Source organism: Bos indicus x Bos taurus, chromosome 1, assembly GCF_003369695.1.
Source record: "Bos indicus x Bos taurus breed Angus x Brahman F1 hybrid chromosome 1, Bos_hybrid_MaternalHap_v2.0, whole genome shotgun sequence".
Taxonomy (NCBI): domain Eukaryota; kingdom Metazoa; phylum Chordata; class Mammalia; order Artiodactyla; family Bovidae; genus Bos; species Bos indicus x Bos taurus.
The window spans coordinates 99576890-99601332 of record NC_040076.1 but is presented as its reverse complement, the minus strand read 5'-3'; the positions used below and the strand labels follow the sequence as shown (position 1 = coordinate 99601332).

The 24443-nt window shown below is 38.1% G+C and overlaps 1 protein-coding gene across 3 annotated transcripts in view; it reads right to left on the bottom strand.

Annotated features, from left to right (window-relative positions):
• Positions 1-24443, bottom strand: part of ZBBX (zinc finger B-box domain containing) — a 124652-nt gene that overhangs the window by 30933 nt on the left and 69276 nt on the right. For 2 of the 3 annotated variants that reach the window (XM_027542043.1, XM_027542064.1), the window contains 5 exons: positions 14015-14135; positions 7363-7472; positions 6902-7002; positions 4170-4252; positions 1730-1869 (listed from right to left, as the gene is read on the bottom strand). In XM_027542043.1, the coding sequence (XP_027397844.1) occupies positions 1730-1869; positions 4170-4252; positions 6902-7002; positions 7363-7472; positions 14015-14135 (555 nt within the window). The remainder of the gene's footprint in view (positions 1-1729; positions 1870-4169; positions 4253-6901; positions 7003-7362; positions 7473-14014; positions 14136-24443) is intronic. The other variant, XM_027542053.1, reaches the window with a different exon arrangement.

The following is a 24443-nucleotide window of genomic DNA, read 5'->3' as shown; positions in this document are numbered from 1 at the left end:
TTACCTAAATAAGTTAAAAACTTATGTCTAAACAAAAACTCACATATGGATTTTTGTAGCAGTTTTATTCACAATCACCACAACTTGAACACAACCAAGATGTCCTTTAATAAGTTAACATATAAATAAGTTGTGGTACATCCAGACAATGGAATCCTATTCAGCAATAAAAATAAGTGAGCCATCAAGCCACAAAAACACATGGGGACACCTTTAAATGCATTTTATTAAGTAAAAGAAGTCAATCTGAAAAGACTTGTATGATTTCAGCTATAACCATCTCGAAAAGGCAAAACTGGAGAGTAAAGAGATCTGTGGTTGCTAAGGGTTAGGAAGGAGTGTTGTTTGAAAAGGCACAGCACAGAGGATTTTTATGGCAAAGTTTGTGCAAATTTTATACAAAGTTTTTATAAACTTTATATTATTCTATAATGTTGGTTACAAGTCATTATACATTTGTCCAAACCCACAGAATGTACACCACCAACAGAGAACCTTAAAGTAACCTGGGGACTCTCAGTAAAAATGATACATAACAAAGATACTACTCTGGTTTGGGATGCTGGTAGTGGAAGAAGCTATGAGTTTGTGGAGGCTGAGAGTATATGGAGACTCTGTACTTCCTGCTGAATTTTCCTATGAACCTGAAACAGCTTTAAAAAATAAAGTCTATTTAAATAAATCAAGAATCTTTAAAGTAACACTTAATGGCCATTTGTATTTAGCATTTTCCCAAACACAGTTGTAACACCATGCTCCAGGAAGGTTAAAAATAGCTTATGGCCTAGACTTGGAGCCCTGCAAAGGCCTAAATTCCCGTATGGATATAGTTCATGGTCATATGATTTAGAAGCTTAGTAGCCAAAGATGTTAAAATCAGCAGGATTATCTTAAATCACTGTTCTCTACCATCTGCTACCCAATGAAAAGGTAATCATCAGTTTTACTATGAGTTATTTTAAGTAATGATCTCTGGTCTCTCTCAAATTCTTCACATAAGAAATATTTATTGGTTTTTCTGAAAATCTAAGTAGATAAAATAAAATCCTAAATAGATAAAAGCTGATTAGAAATCATCTAATTCCTATATTTTAGTTTTGGTAAATGAGACTTAAGAAAGGAAGTGATATGTTCAAGGTCACACAATGATTTAAGGCAGAAATGAAAACAAAATCTGATTCCCAGGCCAGGATACTTTGCTATGACTGTCTTTAAAATGATCTCAGCATCTGGGAATTAAAACCAGACATTAGTACATACACAGTATTCTAATCTATAGATCCCCAGGGTACAACTAGTGATAACAATGTAGCTATATAAAGAGATGATTTGTATTGGTTTGGTTTTATCACTTATGTGAAACTTTACAACTCAAATATTTTGGGAAAAGAAATAGTGCAAGGGAGAACAAAGTAAAGCATGCCAATCAGACTTCTGTCCGAAGAGCCCAGCCATGTAAACTTTTAACTGATAGCTCAGGTATAACTTTCAGAGTAGTTTTATATTGGCTGTTTTTTTTCTCTGAATACAAATACCATTATCCATTAACTAAAAAGAATATTTGATAGAAAGTTACATATTTTCAACCAATGTTCTGAGTATCAAATTTTCTGGGTTTAAAATGAACAGCAAAATAGGCAAAGCTTTATATAATCTGCAATACTTATTGATTTTATTAAATTACTTATATTCACTGTTAATAATATTAAGCAAAAATGAAAAAAGTTACCTTTTGAGTTGTCTTTACAAGAAAAAGAGTTGTTACTCAGATGAAGGTGGAAGAGGTCAGATTTTCTGTTGGTAAATACATGATGTTGATGGATGTCATTTTCATACAGAAAAGCATTCTGATAATCACGAAATGTGTGACTTTCATGTTTAGGGACAAACAAGAGAATATAGTTGAAAGAAATTATACATAAAAATGTTAAAACACTCAGCTTATTGAAATAAATATAGTAATTTACTTATTATTATAAATTAATAATTTAAATTATAAATAAATAAAAATAAATTATAAATAAAATTTAAAACAGCTTATTAAACTAAATATAGTAAAACCTTAAGGAAATAAGGTTATTCACATTAATTTAATACTTTTCTCAACATACTGTAGATGCATTCTAAAACAGCAAGTACCTTAACTGTATTATGAATTTAAAAGAAATAGGCAACTGGAACAAACCTGATTTAGCTGCAAATTTTTCATTGAAAGTTTCTTTTTTAAAAAATAGTCTAAAGTAAGTTTAATTTCTTATGGTCTTTCTTCTAAAAATGAAGAGATATCTTTCAATCTCATCAAGCTGATGAAAATAAGATTTTATTGCTTAAATAAACTTTTTATTTGTTCATCATGACTATATGGGTTCAAAAGCCTTATGTGGTATTTATATCTCAATTTTAATGATGATTACCATATACAAGCATAGTTAAAATTGAACAACACTTTCTATGAGTTGAATTTAATAATACTTGATATTATGTAAGCTCTACATGGTAGTGGGTGGGTTAGTCACTAATTCGTGTCTGACTCTTTGTGACCCCATGGAATGTAACTGCCAGGCTCCTCTGTCCACTGGATTTTCCAGGTGAGAATACTGGAGTGAGTTGCCATTTCCTTCACTAGGTGATCTACTCCACACAGAGAGGGAAGCGGCATTTCCTGTTTGGCAGCTGATCTCCTGCATTGCAGTCTGATTCATTACTGCTGAGCCCACCAGGGAAGCTGCAAGCTCTACATAGTACCACCATAAAAACTCATGGATTATGCTTGACCAAAAAGGTTCTTTTGTCACTTATGATCCTTTATGATTTTTCTAGAAAAGAAGCTCTATGGGCACCTCCAAACACAATATGCAAAACTATTGCCAAACCATAATCAGTAACTCTCTCTGTCTTGTCTAACATGGAGGTCAAGGGAAAGGCTTGTGATAAAATATACGAAAGAAGCAAATTAGAGAGTAGAAATGCTGTACTTCCTTGGTTTACAGTAGTGCGTATAAGTATAAACCTCTTACCTACTGACCAGAATCTGGTTGTCTCCTGCCAAAAGCACATTTGCTGCTAGATATCTGGGTCTATGTGTCCAAAGTGAAAGTGAAAGTTGCTCAGTCCTGTTCAACTCTTTGCGACCCCATGGACTGTAGCCTGCCAGGCTCCTGTGTCCATGAAATTCTCCAGGCCAGAATACTTTCAGGTCCAAGGGCATCACTTAGGCCCACTGCTGTTCCAAAATACTGACAGGGGCCTAAGGTGATCTGAACATATAAACAAAGAATCGGTGTAGGGGCTACCTAATAGAAGCTTCATTCTGCTGTTTACCCAACTTAACACTTTGCAGTCAAAACACCTGAAATCCTAGCCAAGTTTTCAACAGCAGAGAGGACTTGGAATAATTTATATATTACTAGTAGATACAACAAGATGTTATTTTTCATTCAAAATGACAAAATTTTTTTAAGTTACAACCTGAATCATTATAATTCATTTATTTATCACACAGTAAAATCTAACTAAGAAGTAATCTATAGTTTGGAGGCTTTTTTTTTTGTCTCTCAACCTAATCATTAGTATACATTTTTATTTAGGGTTCATAACAAACTGAAGTAAGCAAAATCCAAAGAGTATCTTTGCAGAAAGTAAGAAAGTTTATATGAAATATATAAGACTTGGTCAGTCACTTCAAATAATGACAATTCCTAAATTCTGAAAGCATCTATTAAATAATCCAGATGTTAGGTAAAGCATAAACATATGATTATAGATAATTTTCTAATTATTGAATGCTGATAAATATTAGTAATATTGTGTGCTATGCTCAGTCACGTCTGACTCTCTGCAACCCCATGAACTACAGCCCTCCAGGCTCTTCTGTCCATGGAATTTCCCAAGCAACAGTAGTGGAATGGGTTGCCATTTCCTTCTGCAGGAGATCTTCCCGACCCAGGGCTTGAACCTATGTCTCCTGCATCCCCTGCACTGCAGACAGATTCTTTACCACTGAGCCACCAGGAAAGCCCAGTAATACTGTACCCAAATTTAAAGACGGCTTAAGTAAAATATATTCTAACATTAAATTCATATGCTTTTTATGTTGTGAACTTCTCAAAAGATAGGAAATTTTTTGTGAGTGTTTAACAAGCATCAAAAGTGAATTAGAAATATCTTACCTTTGTGAACTGTCTGCATCTGCTAACTCAACTTTATAAGGCACGGCATTTCCTGGTTCTTCAAATTCCACTTCATAAGTCTTCTTAAACGGATGTTGTATAATATTAGTATGTTCAGCTAATTTATGATACATTAACCAGCTAACTTATTCACAGCATTTAGAGAATTTTTCTTCTCACAAAAAATGTCATAAACTCGCTGACTATATGCCATAGAACATGAATTCCAAGAGAACTAAACAAATTCAACAGATAATTGTTGAGGGCTTTTGCTGTATAGTTCATCTTATCACCACTACTATCACACCCAAAGCCAAACATAACAACTTAGATTTTATTTTGTAACTACAAAGCGCCAAGTGAAGTGCGAGTGTTAGTCATTCAGTTGTATCCGACTCTTTGCAACCTCATGGAGTTCAGGCTCCTCTGTCCATGGGATTTCCCAGGCAAGAATACTGGAGTGGATTGCTATTTCCTTCTCCAGGGGATCTTTCCAACCAGGGTTCAAACACAGGTCTCTTGCATTGCAGACAGATTCTTTACCACTGAGCCACCAGGGAAGCCCTCAGTGCCAAGTAGATGTTTTTAGTTTTCTGACCAGCATGTCATAAGCTTACTCTATGCCGCAACAATTTAATGAAGAGCAGCCACAAATATACATGCATGTATGTTCTCCAAGCCAGGCTTCAGCAATATGTGAACCGTGAACTTCCTGATGTTCAAGCTGGTTTTAGAAAAGGCAGAGGAACCAGAGATCAAATTGCCAACATCCGCTGGATCATCAAAAAAGCAAGAGAGTTCCAGAAAAACATCTATTTCTGCTGTATTGACTATGCCAAAGCCTTTGACTGTGTGGATCACAATAAACTGTAGAAAATTCTTCAAGAGATGGGAATACCAGACCACCTGATCTGCCTCTTGAGAAATCTGTATGCAGGTCAGGAAGCAACAGTTAGAACTGGACATGGAACAGACTGGTTCCAAATAAGAAAAGGAGTACGTCAAGGCTGTATATTGTCACCCTGTTTATTTAACTTATATGCAGAGTACATCATGAAAAAAGCTGGACTGGAAGAAACACAAACTGGAATCAAGATTTCCGGGAGACATATCAATAACCTCAGATATGCAGATGACACCACCCTATGGCAGAAAGTGAAGAGGAACTCAAAAGCCTCTTGATGAAAGTGAAAGTAGAGACTGAAAAAGTTGGCTTAAAGCTCAACATTCAGAAAACAAAGATCATGGCATCTGGTCCCATCACTTCATGGGAGATAGATGGGGAAACAGTGGAAACAGTGTCAGACTTTATTTTTCTGGGCTCCAAAATCACTACAGATGGTGACTGCAGCCATGAAATTAAAAGATGCTTACTCCTTGGAAGGAAAGTTATGACCAACCTAGATAGCATATTCAAAAGCAGAGACATTACTTTGCCAACAAAGGTTCGTCTAGTCAAGGCTATGGTTTTCCTGTGGTCATGTATGGATGTAAGAGTTGGACTGTGAAGAAGGCTGAGCGCTGAAGAATTGATGCTTTTGAACTGTGGTGTTGGAGAAGACTCTTGAGAGTCCCTTGGACTGCAAGGAGATCCAACCAGTCCATTCTGAAGGAGATCAGCCCTGGGATTTCTTTGGAAGGACTGATGCTAAAGCTGAAACTCCAGTACTTTGGCCACCTCATGCGAAGAGTTGACTCATTGGAAAAGACTCTGATGCTGGGAGGGATTGGGGGCAGGAGGAGAAGGGGACAACAGAGAATGAGATGGCTGGATGGCATCGCTGACTTGATGGACGTGAGTCTGAGCGAACTCCGGGAGTTGGTGATGGACAGGGAGGCCTGGTGTGCTGCGATTCATGGGGTCGCAAAGAGTCCGACACGACTGGGCGACTGATCTGATCTGGTCTTATCTGACGTGTTAATTTGTTCAGAATCTTCAATTTATCCAAAGCAGAAATAAATATGTTACTAGGCATACACACACACACACGCACACTGCAGAAGCTATTAACCTAAAGAAGAAAGTAGTATGTCAAAAAGTACTTCCTCTATTGTATTTCTTCACTATGACAACCATAGAAAGAGCAATATTGAGGACAGTGGGTATATTCTGTTACTAGAGGATGAGAAAGTCAGAAATGCATTCATCCTGGAGCTGGAGCTATGACTTACTCTGTCTCCAGCTGATTTTACTTGGTGTTTTCCAGAGGCTTATATTCAAGTTATTATTATACTAAATCCATTAAATCTTAAAACTCTTTTCCCTTTAAATAAAAAGTATTAAATGACATTCAACAAACTAAATGCATAAAAATTTTATTAAATAAATATCATATAATGAGAATAATCTTTGTTTAAAAGCATGATAACGTAGAAAACTAAATACTGGGTTGGTCAAAAAGTTCTTCTGGGAACAAACCTTTTGGCCACTCAATAAAATAAACATTAAACACCATCTCTATAAGTTAGAAGATTGAAATATCTTCTTATCTCCCATACTATGACACAATATAAATTTAGCTCACAAATTTACTGTTTACATTAAAATAATAGTCTGTTGTATTCCTACCAGCATATTTAAGTTAAAACACTTGTAAATTTATACTATTAAACTATGCTTAATTATGAAAGATTATCTTGCTAAAAATAATATGTAGTTGGTAAGTACATATAATTTATGTGTTGTGAATTTCCTCTCTGTTAAGTAATATGAGTGGTCATTATGCACTTACATCATCCAGTTCAACTATTTTTAGAGATGGTTCAGGTCTCTCTATGTTTAATTCTTCTATTGGCAGAAAAAGAGCTGGGGGTTGTATCTTGATATCTTCAACTAGAAAATAAGATTAAAAATAATATCATCCAGAGTATAGCTTACCTGATAATTCATCTTCAAATAACATAGGCAACAATGGAAGAATGTTCTTCTGTGCAGCCACTCAAAGGTATAAACACTCTCAATTTTCCCAGCTCAAGTAAATTATTTAGCATTCAATTTTTAAATGAAGCTATTTAAAATAAAAGCTACATCTAGAGAATAAGAAGGAAAGTGTGTGTCATTCTGATCTAGAAATAGTGTACAGTGTAGTGAGAATGATACAGTAAAGGAAACCAAAAGAAGATGCTGATTAATGCTCAGTGTATATAAGTTGAAATAGTAAATTCAAAAATATCTCATCGAGGCTGAACTTACCATCACTATCTTCATCATTTTCATTCTGAGAACATTGTGCCTCACTAGTGGTTTTACTCTGAGGTGTGAAGGTGTCTGGTAGCATGTTCTGAAGTTGCTCCAGTGGAGTTCTACAAAACAAAAAGCAATTAAAAGCCTAAAGTACATTATCTAAAATTTCTTTGGATGAGATCTTAATTTATTTCACAAACAAATGAGTCTACAAAATTAATAAGGAAAATATAGCTATACCTCTAATTTACAGAAGAAATGTATAACTGTATAACATAATCTTAGTCTACTAAAACAATTTTGTAAATCAAATTAACATCACACAAGATTTTTAATTGCATATCCTACTGTTTTTCTGTTTAGGATTAAAATCAAAGTTATGATAGAATTCAGTGTTCTTGCAAAAAACACATGGAGTCCATGAAACATCACGCTGTTCAAAAAGCTAATTTACAAAGGTGTGCTGCATCTCACACAGGGAACTGAAGATATTTTTCTAAACGTCCACTAAGCCGACAGGGTGATAAAACAGGTTTCCACTCTATGAACATGAGGTGCTGTGGCTGAAGCATCTTTCACCTAATTAACAATGAGGTCTGATGTGGCCTGTCTCACATACAAGGCAATGAAGCATGGGAATCTTTAGAGGTCTTGTGCATTTGATCCCAAAGGATATTCCAAAGCAGTGGGGAAGGGAGTCACGTTTTAACTGAGAAAGTAAGTAGCTGCACATCTCTTCTAGATTATATAATGCTTGTGGAGTTCCACATATAAAAGTCAGGGCTTTCTTAATAATATCCACAGGTAACATCAATATTTAAAAAAAAAAAATGTTCCAAGCTATGTTCTAAACCATTTGGGGTACTGAATCTTAATAGGAATACTAAATAGGCATTATTATTATCTTAATTTGGTGAGAAAACTGAAGCACAAAGAAATTAACCAACTTGTTCAAAGTCATTCAGTGAGTAAATGCAGCAAAGAGAATTTGAATCCAAGCAGTCTGTCTCCCCAAGCCCATGTTCTTAATCATTTTGCTATATTGCCTCTCTCACAATTTGCAAAGACACCAAAAATTTAATGATCTCCTGGCAAATTGTGACTGTGAATTTTCCCAATATATGCAATGTATATGTCAGTACACTCCAAAATATTTATATATTATCCAGATTTGAAGAGCATGTCATGTTACATCCACAATTTAATTAAGTGATGGAAAATATTAGAGAGTAAAGGTCAAAGACAAACTGGCATCTGGCCACTGGAAACCTCTTTCCAGTTTGATGTGAAAATACTTTATAAAAATTCAATTATTGATACACATACATGTACTAATATCTATATACTCCTTCATGAAGTTAAAACATCAACTTTTAGGGGCAAAACTCTGAACCAAAGCCTTGTACAGTCCAGATAATAGAGTACTGGAGCTGAAGGGGCCCCTTAGATCTATTTCAAACTTAGTGTTTTGCAGGTGAGAAAATGTGGACCAAGAGAATTAAAGTGATTTGCCCATGAACAAACAACTAGCTAGTGAACAAACCAAGTCTGCACTCTGGATATTAAGACCTTAGCACCACTGCTTTGTTAAAAGATCATGCCACATAAATAAAAGACGACATACGCTTTAAAACAGGATTACCTCACCAGATTTTCCTTTTTTTAAAACTTAAACAAATGTATACCCAGCATTGACCAGTTCATTGGGGAAACTAAACTGACCAAATCATTCTTGAAATGAGTGTTCTAAATTTATTCTGTGAATCACTACAGGCCTGTTAGCCTCAGAATCACCAGAGAAAATCTTTTTTTAAATGCAAAGCCTCAGACAATCCTTAAAAACATTGATTTTTAGGTTTGCCTCAGACGATCCTTAAAAACACTGATTTGTCTGAGGTTGGGTAGAGAAATCAGCATTTTCACTTGCCCCCATACTTCTGATGATCAGCTAGACCTGAGAAGCACATATAATTAAAATAGGGGGGCTGGAGTAGAAATAGCAACTAATTGATAATATCCATCCTTAAAATACTGTAAATACAAATTGTATGATCCCTTTCATGAAACTTTCCTAGCATTTAAAAGATCCACTAGAAAAAAAGGAAAACTACACCAGTGGGACTTCATCAAGCTAAAAAGTTTCTGCACAGCAAAGGAAACATTGACGAAATGAAAATGAAAAGACAACCTATCAAATGAAAAAAGATATCTGTAAATCATATATTTAATAAGGAATTGACATTGAAAGTACACAAATGACTCATACAACTCACCAAAAAAAAAAAAAAAAAAACCAAACAACCCAATTTAAAATAGGCAGAGAATCTGAATAGACATTTTTCCAAACAAGACACACTGATGGCCAATAGATATATGAAAAGTTGCTCAACATCACTGATCATCAGGGAAACACAAATTGAAACCACAATGAGATACCATCTCAATGAGATATCACCTGCTAGAATGGCTATTGTCATTAAGAATAGAAAACAACAAATGCTGGAGAAGACAAGGAGAAATAAGAAACTTATACCCTGTTGGTGGGAATGAAAAACGGTGCACCTGCTATGGAAAACAGAATAGAACTACCATATGATTTACTTATTCCACTTCTGGATATTTATTTGAAGGAAATGAAAATATTAATTTTAAAAGGTATAACAGGAAGTACCAGTATATGTCCAAAGGATCATCTAACAGAGAGATCACTCATTCATCTAAACAGAAGACCTGAGCTATTACCCAAGAAAATGGAAGAGTGGTCCTGAAGTTATTTCAGAAATTATCAAGGCTATCCCTCCCATTGGGTTTCCCAGGTGGCTCACCAGTAGATAATTCAACTACCAAGGCAGGAGATGTGGGCTCGATCCAATCCCTGGGTCAGGAAAATCCCCTGGAGAAGGAAATGGCAACTCACTCCAGCGTTCTTGCCTGGGAAATCCGATGAACAGGGGAGCCTGGTGGGCTACAGTCCATGGGGTCACAACAGAATTAGACAAAACTTAGCAACTAAGTAATAAAAAATCCTTCCCATAACACAGAATCTCCAATGCAGTAATGTCCAGTAAAACCCTGAGGGTAAGGCTGCCCTTATGATCCCAGACTAGAACAGTCATAATTCCAGGCCAGGGGAATTACAACCATGTGACCCATCTCAGAGTCATCAGAGGAATGGGGCCACCCAAAGTCATGGGGATGGCAAAACAGGTAGAGCCACCCAGAACGTTGGGGGCCCAGCCCTTGCCACACAAGGCTCAAGGCAGCAGTACTGCCTCAGTGTGTCCAGAAGAGGGCTTTCCACCCAGTGGGCCTGGACAGCAGAGGACTGACAAAGGAAAATTCTCAAGAGTTAAGGTCTAACAGCATTGTCTTGTTAGGTTTCAGGCTTGCTCAGGACTTGTTCCTTTTTTATTCCTAATTTCTCCCTTTGGAATAGGAATATCTATCCTATGCTTGTCCCACCTTTATATCTCAGAAGCACAGAACATATTTGATTACACAGATTCACAGTTAGAGAGAAATCTATCTCAGAATGAATCATGCATTGAATCTCACCCACATCTGATTCAGATGATATTTAGATAAGATTTTAGAATTAAGAGTAGAATTTTGAGGTGACAGTGGGACGACTTAAGACGTTGGAGTCTATTGGGACAGAATGAAAATATTCTTTAAATGGGAAGGTCATAAACTGTGGAAGGCCAAGAGCAGAAAGCTCTGTTCTGAATGTCTGTGTCCCCACAAAATTTGTACATTGAAACTCTAACCTCCAAAGTGATGGTACTAGGTAGTGAGCATTTGGGGGGCGATTTGTTCAAGACAGTAGACGCCTCATGAATGGGATTAGTGCCCTTATAAAAGAAACCCAAGAGAGACCTCTCACCCCTTCTGCCCTTTGAGGACACAGTGAGAAGACAACCCAGTCACCAAGTCTGCTGGCACTTTGATCTTGGACTTCCCAGCCTTAAGAACTGTGAAAAACAAACATCTTTATAAGCCACCCAGTCTATGCTATTCTAATAGCATGAACAGACCACGACATTCGTATTAAGGCAAGAGTGATTTTATAGCAGAGAATATTGGTGAGCCCCACATCAACTATGTGTTCAAGGTTAACAATCTGGTGATGAGATCTACCGACAGTACAGTCATGTGATATCATGCAGTAAGAAAGGCACCTCCTCTCTCATTCTTCCTCAAAATGTATAACCTCAATCTTATTATGAAAAAACAGGAGCCAGACCCACAGTGAGTATATTCTATGAAACACCTGACAAGTACTCATGTCCATATCATGCAAGACAAGGAAAGAGCAAGGAGTTGCAATGGAGAAGGAGATAGGACAAAACTGCACTCTGAGACCCTAAATTGACTCCTGCAACAGAATAAGGATGTTAGTGAAAAACTGCTGAAATTCAAATAAAGTGTGTAGTTTAGTGATTCATATTGTACCAGTGTTAATTTTTTGGTATTGATATATGCTGTGATTATATAAGATGTTGCCATTAGGGAATGCTGAATGGATGATATGTAGAAATTCTTCATACTGCTTTGTAACTCTTAATTGCATGCCTTATTTCAAAATAAGAAAATTGAAAGAAAAGGAATACATCCATGAAAAACAGTTGAAGGGATATGGTAATCTGTCAAATAAAAGCTTCAAAAAAGGCATGAAGACTGATTTTTAAAATATGAATTTAAATATGATTTGAAATATGATGTGAATTTTAAATATGATTTTAAAATAGGAAAGGATATCATTAAGAGGAGAAAGTCAATTTGGTCTGTACTGTATATTGTCACCCTGCTTATTTAACTTCTATGCAAAGTACATCATGAGAAACGCTGGGCTGGAAGAAACACAAGCTGGAATCAAGAGTGCCGGGAGAAATATCAATAACGTCAGATATGCAGATGACACCACCCTTACGGCAGAAAGTGAAGAGGAACTCAAAAGCCTCTTGATGAAAGTGAAAAAGGAGACTGAAAAAGTTGGCTTAAAGCTCAACATTCAGAAAAAGAAGATCATGGCACCTGGTCCCATCACTTCATGGGAAATAGATGGGGAAACAGTGGAAACAGTGTCAGACTTTATTTTTTGGGGGCTCCAAAATCACGGCAGATGGTGATTGCAGCCATGAAATTAAAAGATGCTTACTCCTTGGAAGGAAAGTTATGACCAACCAAGATAGTATATTCAAAAGCAGAGACATTACTTTGCCAACAAAGGTCAAGGCTATGGTTTTTCCAGTGGTCATGTATGGATGTAAGAGTTGGACTGTGAAGAAAGCTGAGCACTGAAGAATTGATGCTTTTGAACTGTGGTGTTGGAGAAGACTCTTGAGAGTCCCTTGGACTGCAAGGAGATCCAACCAGTCCATTCTGAAGGAGATCAGCCCTGGGATTTCTTTGGAAGAAATGATGCTAAAGCTGAAACTCCAGTACTTTGGCCACCTCATGTGAAGAGCTGACTCATTGGAAAAGACTCTGATGCTGGGAGGGATTGGGGGCAGGAGGAGAAGGGGACGACAGAGGATGAAATGGCTGGATGGCATCACCGACTCAATGGACGTGAGTTTGAGTGAACTCTGGGAGTTGGTGATGGACAGGGAGGCCTGGCGTGCTGCAATTCATGGGGTCACAAAGAGTCAGATACGAGTGAGTGACTGAACTGAACTGAACTGGACTGAACTGGTTTAACTGGCAGAATTGGGCCCAAGTTTAGCAACTAATCAGAAAAAAGTGACAGTTCACTAGGAGATATTATAGCAGGCAGAATGTTCCAAAGATGGAGGGAGCCATCTCAGGAGATGGTTTTGCATTACTGGAAGTGAAACAAGAGTTTGAAAACCACTCTTCTGGTATATTCTAGACATGTTTTCTAACACCTTACATGCCAAAATGCGGTTCAGAGACTAGCATTATCCATAATAATATCACATTGGAGCTGTTAGAAATTCAGAAATGCAAGATCTCAGGCTTGGCCCATACCTACTGAAGAAGAATCTATGCTTTGCCATAGTCTCTAGCTGACTCACAGGCAAGTGTGAGTCTCACTGCTACAGGGCAAACCAAGCTCCTGGCCTTTAAAGGTACCTCCCGCTATGGTTCTTATATCATGGTAAAATTATGAACGACTCCAACATGTACCCAATCGTTTTGGTTTGATATTTAATAGTTTAACTTTCGAAAAATTTATGAAATGGTGCAGTTAATGATACAGTTTTTGAATAAAATACATTTGAATACTATTAATAAAACTATAAAATTAAAAGTCTGGTTAACTTAAAAGTACTTTCAAAGTTTCTGAAGAGTATAGCCTCAAAAATCACCTTTCAAAGTAAGCTTTCATGTATTGCATTATTTTTGCTATTTTTTAAAAACTATGTACTGTAGTTGTGCCTTTTTTTCCCCACATACATATTTTCAGTTAGACAGACCCTAAATCAATCATGCATTATATACATAAATTGAATTAAAATTCTTATCAGTATGGTAGAAGCTTCACAGGGACTTAATATTGTTTTAAAATTATTTACACAGATGTAAAGTACATAAATAACACTGCTACAAAAAAAAGCATGTCACACAAGAAAGAAACAGAAATAGCTTTTACATTTCTTATTGATAATGCAAAAAAAAAAAAAAAATCAGAAAATACCTTCTATGTTTTTTAAGCCATAATTTTTCCATGTAGGATAGACTATCTTCCTTAAATTCAATAGTAAGTGGTTCTGTCCAAATTTTCAGATTAGTTTGTACTTCACATTCTTCCAATGAATCTTAAAAAAAAACCATAATATGCATAATTAATATAACCTAGGATACAAATTACCATATCTCTCAAGATACAGAGCTCATCATTTTTGAGGCAAAGGTGCCTTGATATTTGTCTATACAATCAATAGTTCTAGGCTTAAATGCTGTAAAAATGCCAAATATTAGTGATGTATTATATTTTTATAGTTTTCTTCAATAATTTCTTGGGAAAGAAGTCTTATGATTCAGAATGTTTTTAAAGCAGCTAATTATTTTACACAACAAAGATAAAAACACATAGATTCATTATATATTCTATAAAGGCATACACACAGAAAGGCATGTATTACAGCCACTGACAATAATATTTACACATTATGGGAAATAGAAAATAAATAACTCAGAATGGCACCTGGAGGAGACAACTGTCCTCATGAATTTATATCTACATGGCAATTTACTTCCAGATGCTTAGGATGTTTCTGAAGTACTACTAAATTAAAAGCACCATTCAGACATATTTAAAACTGATGGAGATTTCTGGGAAAAAAAAAAAAAAAAACAAGAGCAGTGTAAATCCAGATTTTCTCATCTCTCCACCCTCCTAAATATTAGACCCTTCTCCAAACTGACCATAATAGCAGGAAAAATCTTGGAGAAAATAGAGAAGCAGTAAAGAGGGAAACAATTATTCTTTCATAGACTGAAACTACAGAATAATCCAAAGTGCATACTGCAGGTTTTAATAAATAGCTTTTAGAAGCAGCCAAATGCCAACTATGAAAATAAACCAAAAGAATGTGTCATTTACTCCCGCTCTTCCCACAGTATAGAAGAGTGCTGAATAAAGCAATTAGAAGGTGTACTTTGCCAACAAAGCTCTGTATAGTCAATGCTATGGTTTTTCCTGTAGTTATGTACAGATGTGAGAGTTGGACCATAAAGGCTGAGAAAGTGAAAGTCACTGAAAAGTGAAAGTGAAAGTCACTCAGTCCTGTCTGATAAAGAAGGCTGAGCACCAAAGAATTGATGCTTTTGAACTGTGGTGTTGGAGAAGACCCGAGAGTCCCTTGGACTGCAAGATCAAACCAGTCAATGCTAAAGGAAATCAGTCCTGAATATTCATTGGAAGGATTGATGCTGAAACTAAAGCTCCAATACTTAGAGCTTAAAGTCTCCAATACTTAAAGCTCCAATACTTAAAGCTATAAAGTCGTCACCTTATACGAAGAGACGACTCATTGGAAAAGACCCTGATGCTGGGAAACATTGAAGGCAGGAGGAGAGGGGGACGACAGAGGATAAGATGATTGGATGGCATCACTGATTCAATGGACATGAATGTGAGCAAACTCCAGGAGACAGTGAAAGACAGGGAAGCCTGGCATGCTGCAGTCCATGGGGTCGCAAATAGTCGGGCACAACTGAACAACTGAGAAGCACCACCAGGATACATGAACTAAAAGAGCAGGAGTCAAGGAGAACAAGTCATAGGAGAAAGAAAAGCCCTCCACTGTGAGTCCTCCTTTTCATGAGGAAAAAAAAAAAAAAAAAATCCCAACAGGAAAGCTGAAAGTAAAACAATGAGGACTTTTTTTTTTTTTTTTTCTGGCCAAGTCAAGCCACTGACTTGAGCGATAATCCCCAAGTTTAGGAGGGTGATGAGGAGGAAGGAGATGAAGCAGCTGGCCTGTGCCCCACTCTCCTCCCATCAACAATGGCACATTCCCAGGAAATAAGATGGCAGGTGGCCTGGGTTAACTTGATTGTGAATATGCTAACTAGACCTTCTGGCACTTTTCACTTTCATGCATTGGAGAAGGAAATGGCAACCCACTCCAGTGTTCTTGGCTGGAGAATCTCAGGGACGGCGGAGCCTGGTGGGCTGCTGTCTATGGGGTCGCACAGAGTCGGACACAACTGAAGCGACTTAGCAGTAGCAGCAGACTTTCTGGCAAATGGATTAATGATATTTTCTAGAAAGAGTCTTTAGCTATGTAATGCATTAAGCAGGATAATCTTTGAAGTTGCTTACAGAAAACAAATCTAGAACACATGGATTTATGAGGCATGCCTCCCTGAACAATGCCATGCAAGCTCTGTAACTTAGGTTTTGGTTTGCTCCCTTGTTTAATGGTTCCCTGGCTACCTTTAGTGTGAGATGTTCCATTGTTTATACTGAAGGAATGATAGGTACTTTGCTTAATAGACAACACTTTTAAAAGCCTTAAGATAACAAATTTGCCCAAAGTGTTTAAGGAACAACCAAGAGGCCAGTTGTGTGTGTGTTTATTTGTTCGGTTGTGTCCAACTCTTTGCAACCCTTTGGAATGTAGCCTGCTAGACTTCTCTGTCCATGGAACTCTTTGGGCAAGAATACTTGAGTGGGTAGCCATTCCCTTCTCCAGGGGATCTTCCCGACTCAAGGATCAAACCAGGTTTTCTGCACTGCAGACAGATTCTGTACCCACTGAGTCATCAGGGAAGCCGTAATATTAGTGAACCTTCTAGGTCATTGTAAGTACTTGCCTTTCACACTGAAGGAAATGAGATTTTGGAGTTCACTAAAACATAATCAATAACACAAATAACTAGGAAACTTGAAAACTCAAAGCTAATGACCAAGATACATGGGAAAACACAATGTCATGTGTAGTGAGGTACACAAATTATATATACAATTTCATCTGTATCAGGCCAGCAATTGTTTTTTTAAGCTGCCAATTTGTGTTGGTGATAATGGGAAGCAGCCAGACTATTTATACACTGCAAGAGGGAGTACTAATACATTGGTAAATAATTCAAGTTTACCTAGTAGAGGTGAAGACATGGATACCCCCATAATCCAGCTATTTTACTCCTAGGAAAAGAACCCAGAAAAGTGTGCATATGAGAGCTAGGGGACCTGGGTAACAATATTCTTAACAGCAGTGTTTGCTGGGTAGGGTTAAGGGCACAAGTGATGTTGAAACATTCAGAAAGTAAAAATTATGAAAAGCTGTTACCAACCCTAGACTTGAGAGAACAATGGAGGAAAACTTTGTAAGAATAACTGAAAGCAATGGCTGTGGATGAAAGGTCATCTGAGTGTTTCTTTCTAACATAAGCAGAGAATGCAGTCACGGCAAAAATCTCAGCACATGAAGAAGAGGGAGAGTAAATACTTCAACCTCTTTCCTCCCCCAAACGGGAATCAACCCAGACAATTGTCAATGTTTAAACAGGTAAACAGTGGTATAAGCAGAGAACTGTTAAGCAGTGACATGAATGAAACACAGCTATGCACATCTTTATGGGTAAATCTCAGTAAATAATCTTGAAAATATTAAACCAGTTGTAAAAGAATAATATACAGCTTTCCATTTACACAGTGTTTGTGTGTGTGCTCAGTCGCTCAGCCATGTCCGGCTCTTTGTATCCCTTTGTACTGTAGCCCACCAGGCTCCTCTGTCCATGGAATTTTTCAGGCAAGAATACTGGAGTGGGTTGCCATTTCCTCCTCATCAATATCTTCCAGACCCAGGAACTGAATCCGTGTCTCCTTTGTCTCCTGCATTGCAAGCAGATTCCTTCCTGCTCAGTCACTAGGGAAGCCCATCAGTTCAGTTCAGTTCAGTCACTCAGTCGTGTCCAACTCTTTGCAACCCCATGAATCACAGCACGCCAGGCCTCGCTGTCCATCACCAACTCCTGGACTTCACCCAAACTCCTGTGCATCGAGTCAGTGATGCCATCCAGCCATCTCATCCTCTGTCATCCCCTTCTCTTCCTGCCCCCAATCCCTCCCAGCATCAGAGTCTTTTCCAATGAGTCAACTCTTCACATGAGGTGGCCAAAGTATTGGAGTTTCAGCTTCAGCATCAGTCCTTCCAATGAACACCCAGGACTGATCTCCTTTAGGATGGACTAGTTGGATCTCCTTGCAGTCCAAGGAACTCTCAAGAGTCTTCTCCAACACCACAGTTCAAAAGCATCAATTCTCCGGCACTCAGCTTTCTTCACAGTCCAACTCTAACATCCATACATGACCACCGGAAAAACCATAGCCTTGACTAGACGGACCTTTGTTGGCAAAGTAATGTCTCTGCTTTTGAATATGCTGTCTAGGTTGGTCATAACTTTCCTTCCAAGGAGTAAGCGTCTTTTAATTTCATGGCTGCAGTCACCATCTGCAGTGATTTTGGAGTCCAGAAAAATAAAGTCTGACACTGTTTCCACTGTTTCCCCATCTATTTGCCATGAAGTGATGGGACTGGATGCCATGATCTTAGTTTTCTGAATGTTGAGCTTTAAGCCAACTTTTTCACTCTCCACTTTCACTTTCATCAAGAGGCTTTTTAGTTCCTCTTCACTTTCTGCCACCATGTTTAAACACATGCTAGTTTAACAATATATTGTTTAGAGAAGCATACATGCAATAAACCACAGGAAATTAAGGGAATGAGAAATACAAAATCCAAGCTAGTGATAATCTCTTAGAGGGAGGGAAGAGGGCGAGAAGAGATTCTTACTGCATTGTTTTTCTCTATAAAGTATATAAATTTTATAAATATTCTTTTTATCTACTATCTTAGAAAAAGGAAAATATTTATAAACGTATACATACAATATACATACACAAAAACAGTAATATTTATAATACTTTGAGGCAAAATAATCACATATTTTATCAACAGAAGTTCTCATCTTGATGATTTCTCCACAACAACCACACTGTGATTCCTCTCTAGCTTATTGTGCTACAACAGTTTCCCTTGTTCTCTAAGATCCAGCCACACACATCTCCCTTCAGTTGCATTAACACAATATGGAACTCTCTGTCATGGAGCGCTTTGCACATGTTAATCTGTCTCTACATTTCAACTCATTTTCTAGACCTCAACTTGAACCTTGGCTTCTTAGAAATCCTTTTTTTGATCATTAGTATAAGTCAAAGTCCTAACAGGAAAGAGAAAACTCAAAGGGGTAATTAGAAGAAGGCCAAATGAGGGAACTAACTTATAATCAGGGAGTAGAGCTGAGGAAACAAGGGATGTTGAAGCACTCAGAGACCAAAAATAGTGGAAAGCTGTTACCAACCTTAGGCTTGAGAGGACAAAGTGTAAGTAGTTATGGAAAGCAATAATTGTGAACAAAAGGAAATCTGAGTGTTGCTAATAACATAGGCGGACAAGGCAGTGACTGCAAAATCTGAGTACATCAACAAATAGAGGGAGAGTGATACCTCTCCCTTTTCTTCTCACCTTCAATGTTTTGCTAGTGTCTCCAATTAGCCAAACCCAACTAGAAGCCAGAGAACAAGGGAGCTATGTGATGCAGTCTCTAGAGTCAGCCTCTAGAGGCATTAGTTCAGTTCAGTCGCTCAGTCGTGTCCGACTCTTTGCGACCCCATGAATTGTAGCACGCCAGGCCTCCCTGTCCATCACCAATGCCTGGAGTTCACTCAGACTCACGTCCATCGAGTCAGTGATGCCATCCAGCCATCTCATCCTCTGTCATCCCCTTCTCCTCCTGCCCCCAATCCCTCCCAGCATCAGAGTCTTTTCCAATGAGTCAGCTCTTCACATGAGGTGGCCAAAGTATTGGAGTTTCAGCTTCAGCATCATTCCTTCCAAAGAACACCCAGGGCTGATCTCCTTCCGGATGGACTGGTTGGATCTCCTTGCAGTCCAAGGGACTCTCAAGAGTCTTCTCCAACACCACAGTTCTAAAGCGTTAATTCTTCAGTGCTCAGCTTTCTTCACAGTCCAACTCTCACATCCATATATGACCACCGGAAAAACCATAGCCTTGATTAGACAAACCTTTGTTGGCAAAGTAATGTCTCTGCTTTTGAATATGCTATCTAGGTTGTTCATAACTTTCCTTCCAAGGAGAAAGCGTCTTTTAATTTCATGGCTGCAGTCACCATCTGCAGTGATTTTTGGAGCCCCCAAAAATAAAGTCTGACACTGTTTCCACTGTTTCCCCATCTATTTCCCATGAAATGATGGGACCAGAAGCCATGACCTTAGTTTTCTGAATGTTGAGCTTTAAGTCAACTTTTTCACTCTCCTCTTTCACTTTCATCAGGAGACTTTTTAGTTCCTCTTAACTTTCTGCCATAAGGGTGGTGTCATCTGCATATCTGAGGTTATTGGTATATCTCCTGGCAATCTTGATTCTAGCTTGTGCTTCTTCCAGCCCAGCGTTTCTCATGATGCACTCTGCATAGAAGTTAAATAAGCAGGGTGACAATATACAGCCTTGACAAACTCCTTGTCCTATTTGGAACCAGTCTGTTGTTTCATGTCCAGTTCTAACTGTTGCTTCCTGACCTGCATACAAATTTCTCAAGAGGCAGATCAGGTAGTCTGGTATTCCCATCTCTTTCAGAATTTCCCACAGTTTATTGTTATCCACACAGTCAAAGGCTTTGGCATAATCAATAAAGCAGAAATAGATATTTTTCTGGAACTCTCTTGCTTTTCCATGATCCAGCGGATGTTGGCAATTTGATCTCTGGTTCCTCTGCCTTTTCTAAAACCAGCTTGAACATTTGGAAGTTCACAGTTCACATATTGCTGAAGCCTGGTTTGGAGAATTTTGAGCATTACTTTACTAGCGTGTGAGATGAGTGCAATTGTGCAGTAGTTTGAGCATTCTTTGGCATTGCCTTTCTTTTGGATTGGAAGGAAAACTGACCTTTTCCAGTCCTGTGGCCACTGCTGAGTTTTCCAAATTTGCTGGCATATTGAGTCCAGCACTTTCACAGCATCATCTTTCAGGATTTGAAATAGCTCAACTGGAATTCCATCACCTCCACTAACTTTGTTCATAGTGATGTTTTCTAAGGCCCACTTGACTTCACATTCCAGGATGTCTGGCTCTAGGTGAGTGATCATACCATCGTGATTATCTGGGTCATTAAGATCTTTTTTGTACAGTTCTTCTGTGTATTCTTGTCACCTCTTCTTAATATCTTCGGCTTCTGTTAGGTCCATACCATTTCTGTCCTTTATCGAGCCCATCTTTGCATGAAATGTTCCCTTGGTATCTCTAATTTTCTTGAAGAGATCTCTAGTCTTTCCCATTCTGTTGCTTTCCTGTATTTCTTTGCATTGATTGCTAGGAAGGCTTTCTTATCTCTTCTTGCCATTCTTTGGAACTCTGCATTCAGATGCTTATATCTTTCCTTTTCTCCTTTGCTTTTCGCTTCTCTTCTCTTCACAGCTATTTGTTAGGCCTCCCCAGACAGCCATTTTGCTTTTTTGCATTTCTTTTCCATGGAGATGGTCTTGATCCCTGTCTCCTGTACTATGTCATGAACCTCAGTCCATAGTTCATCAGGCACTCTATCAGACCTAGGCCCTTAAATCTATTTCTCACTTCCACTGTACAAATCATAAGGGATTTGATTTAGGTCATACCTGAATGGTCTAGTGGTTTTCCCTACTTTCTTCAATTTAAGAGGCATAGAATCAGGTAAAAATAAGAGAAAATGAATGCAGAGAGACAGTCTACGAAGTTTGCATCTAAACCTCCATTTGTATGTCTGTTTCTCTGCAAAAAGCAAGGAAGAGCAGTAGTGTGCTCAGTCATGTCTGACTCTTTGAGACCCCATGGACTGTAGCCCACCAGCCTCCTCTGTCCATGGTATTTTTCAGTCAAGAATACTGAAGTGGTTTGCCGCCTCTTACTCCAGGGATAGAACCCGTGTCTCGCGTCTCCAGCATCGGTAGGTGGATTCTTTACCACCAGCAAAAAAAGCAAACAAAACAACAAAAAACCTGAGTCGTGTCTGAAGCACATAGAAAACACAAAGTTCTATAGTATGAAGCGCATAGAAAATACAAAGTTTTCACTGGGTATCATGGTGAAAGCCACTTAGTCGTGTCTGACTCTTTGTGAGCCTATGGACTATATGGTTCATGGACTTCTCCATGGCAGAATACTGAAGTGGGTAACTGTTCCCTTGTCCAGGGGATCTTCGCAATGCAGGGATCGAACCCAGGTCTACCACATTGCAGGCGGATTCTTTACCAGCTGAGCCACCAGATTTCAATGTAGTGATAATTCCAACTAAATTTAAATGTTAGATACCATCAGTAAGTGTCATATTAGTATGGAGGAAAAACAGGGGAAAAAAATAATTACTCAACATAAAACATAGCTGCCATCATTCTTCATTTTGTAGCTGGTTTTGGCTCAGTTGTAGAGAATCAACCTGCAATGCAGGAGACTCAGGTTCAATCCCTGTGTTGGGAAGATCCCATGAAGAAGGACATGGCACTCACTCCAGTGTTCTTGTCTGGGAAATCCCATGGACAGAGGAGCCTGGCAGGCTACAATCCATTGGGTCATAAAAGAGTCTTAGCAACTAAACAATAACAACTGAATCCTACCTTGATTTGATTACCATAGCTTCCTTCTTTCACCACCTATTCGATGTTCACCTTCCTATCTGCTGATAACTTTTAGCTGGTGGAGTGTCTCAAATCTTCATTGCCAAAGATTCAAGACCATACCCTTCTTTTCACTGGGCTACCACATTTTTTTCCCAATGAACATTATTACTGAACACAGGAAAACAATTAAGTTTGCTGCTGATTTGTTTGCAGATAAAGTCTACCTTTTCTTGACTATATGATAACAATCCAAGCGTTCCTTCATGCTTGTGCTGAAACAACATGGTCAGTACAGTGACACTTGCTGACTATTAATTCAGTGTGATGAGCCCTCAATGGCAAGGGGTAGTCTCAGCTTCCTGTTTAATGGAGGTTCTGCTGGAGTTTCATGTAATGCACGGTACCCTGAAGGAAAAACACCCCAAACTCACAAGATGTTGTTTCTCAACTGGAACCCATACTGAACCCATACAGGCCGTTCTATAAAACTATCAAGCCTGCTGGATAGTGCTGCACATGGTAAGATGAGTGAATTTCGTGGGTATGAGCCTATTTCTATACCTCTTTCATAACAAAATGAGTGTCTTGCTCTCAGACACTCATTGTGTGAGATACCATGGTGACAAAGCTTCTGCTGGCAGACACACTACAGGAAGAGAAGGCAAATCTTTTTCTGAAATACATAGCTTCTTTCTGTGAGAACAAATTACTGCCCATGATGGAAAGGGTCCAATATAATCATTCTGTAACAGATACTCCCTGTTCACCAAATCCACTTAGCATCATGACATCAATCTAATAATCAAGCATTATCTTCTGTGCAATAGCAAGACAATCAAGGTTCTTTGGGACTATATAATGCTAGAAAGCTGGAGAATTAATGGAGGTCTGGAGCTAGATTGTGAATGTATACCATGACATCTACCATATGATATCAAACTATTTCTGATTATATTTATTGATAGAAACAGAAAAGAATAATATTTGATATTGGAGCAGCAAACTACAACCTTTGCACCAAATGTGGCCCACCATTTCTGTATGGCTTTCAAGGTAAGAGTAGTTTCTACATATTTTAATGGTTGAAAAAAGTCAAAACAAAGATAATATATTGCAACATGTGAAAATTACATAAAATTCAAATTTGCATTCAAAGACAAGATTCTTTTTAAAAACAGTCACACTCATTTCTTAATATATTGTCTTTCATGTTACAATGGCAGAGTTGTATGACCCTTATGAGTGGACCTCAAAGCTTAAAATATTTAAAGTGACGGATATAGAAAATTATAGAAAAATTAGCCGCTGGGTTAGGTTAGTAGCTGTCTCTCCTCCAACCATAGAGAATGTGTTGGTTTTCTCCAGTAAAGATGCTGCATCCAGTAAAGCAACTATGACCTGTATCATCATCATCTGATCAAGTTTACTCTAACTTGCAGTCATTTTCTAAGATCATTGGCTTTTGTACCAAATACACAAGTTAAATGGAAATGTGCTTCCCTGCTAGCTCAGCTGGTAAAGAATCCACCTACAATGCAAGAGACCCAGGTTCAATCCCTGGGTGGGAAAATCCCCTGGAGAAGGATGTGGCAACCCACTCCAGTATCCTTGCTTGGAAATTCTTCTGGACAGAGAAGCCTGGCAGGCTACAGTCCACGGGGTCGCCAAGAGTCAGACACAACTTGGCGACTAAACCATCATAATAAAAAGCAGTATTCCTGCATCTTTCAAGTCTTTGATGTTGCCATTAATCTTTGCAATTCCCAGAAACTGCAACCCCCTGGTTTTGCTTCCAGCATGGTATTTTAGCATGCACACTGACAAAGAAGGAAGACAGTTCTAGGGTCTTCTACTTATGTACAACCATAACAATCGCCATGCCACAGGTCAGACCATCAATATAGGCATTATTAATGTTACTAAGTATATCCATTCCCATTATAT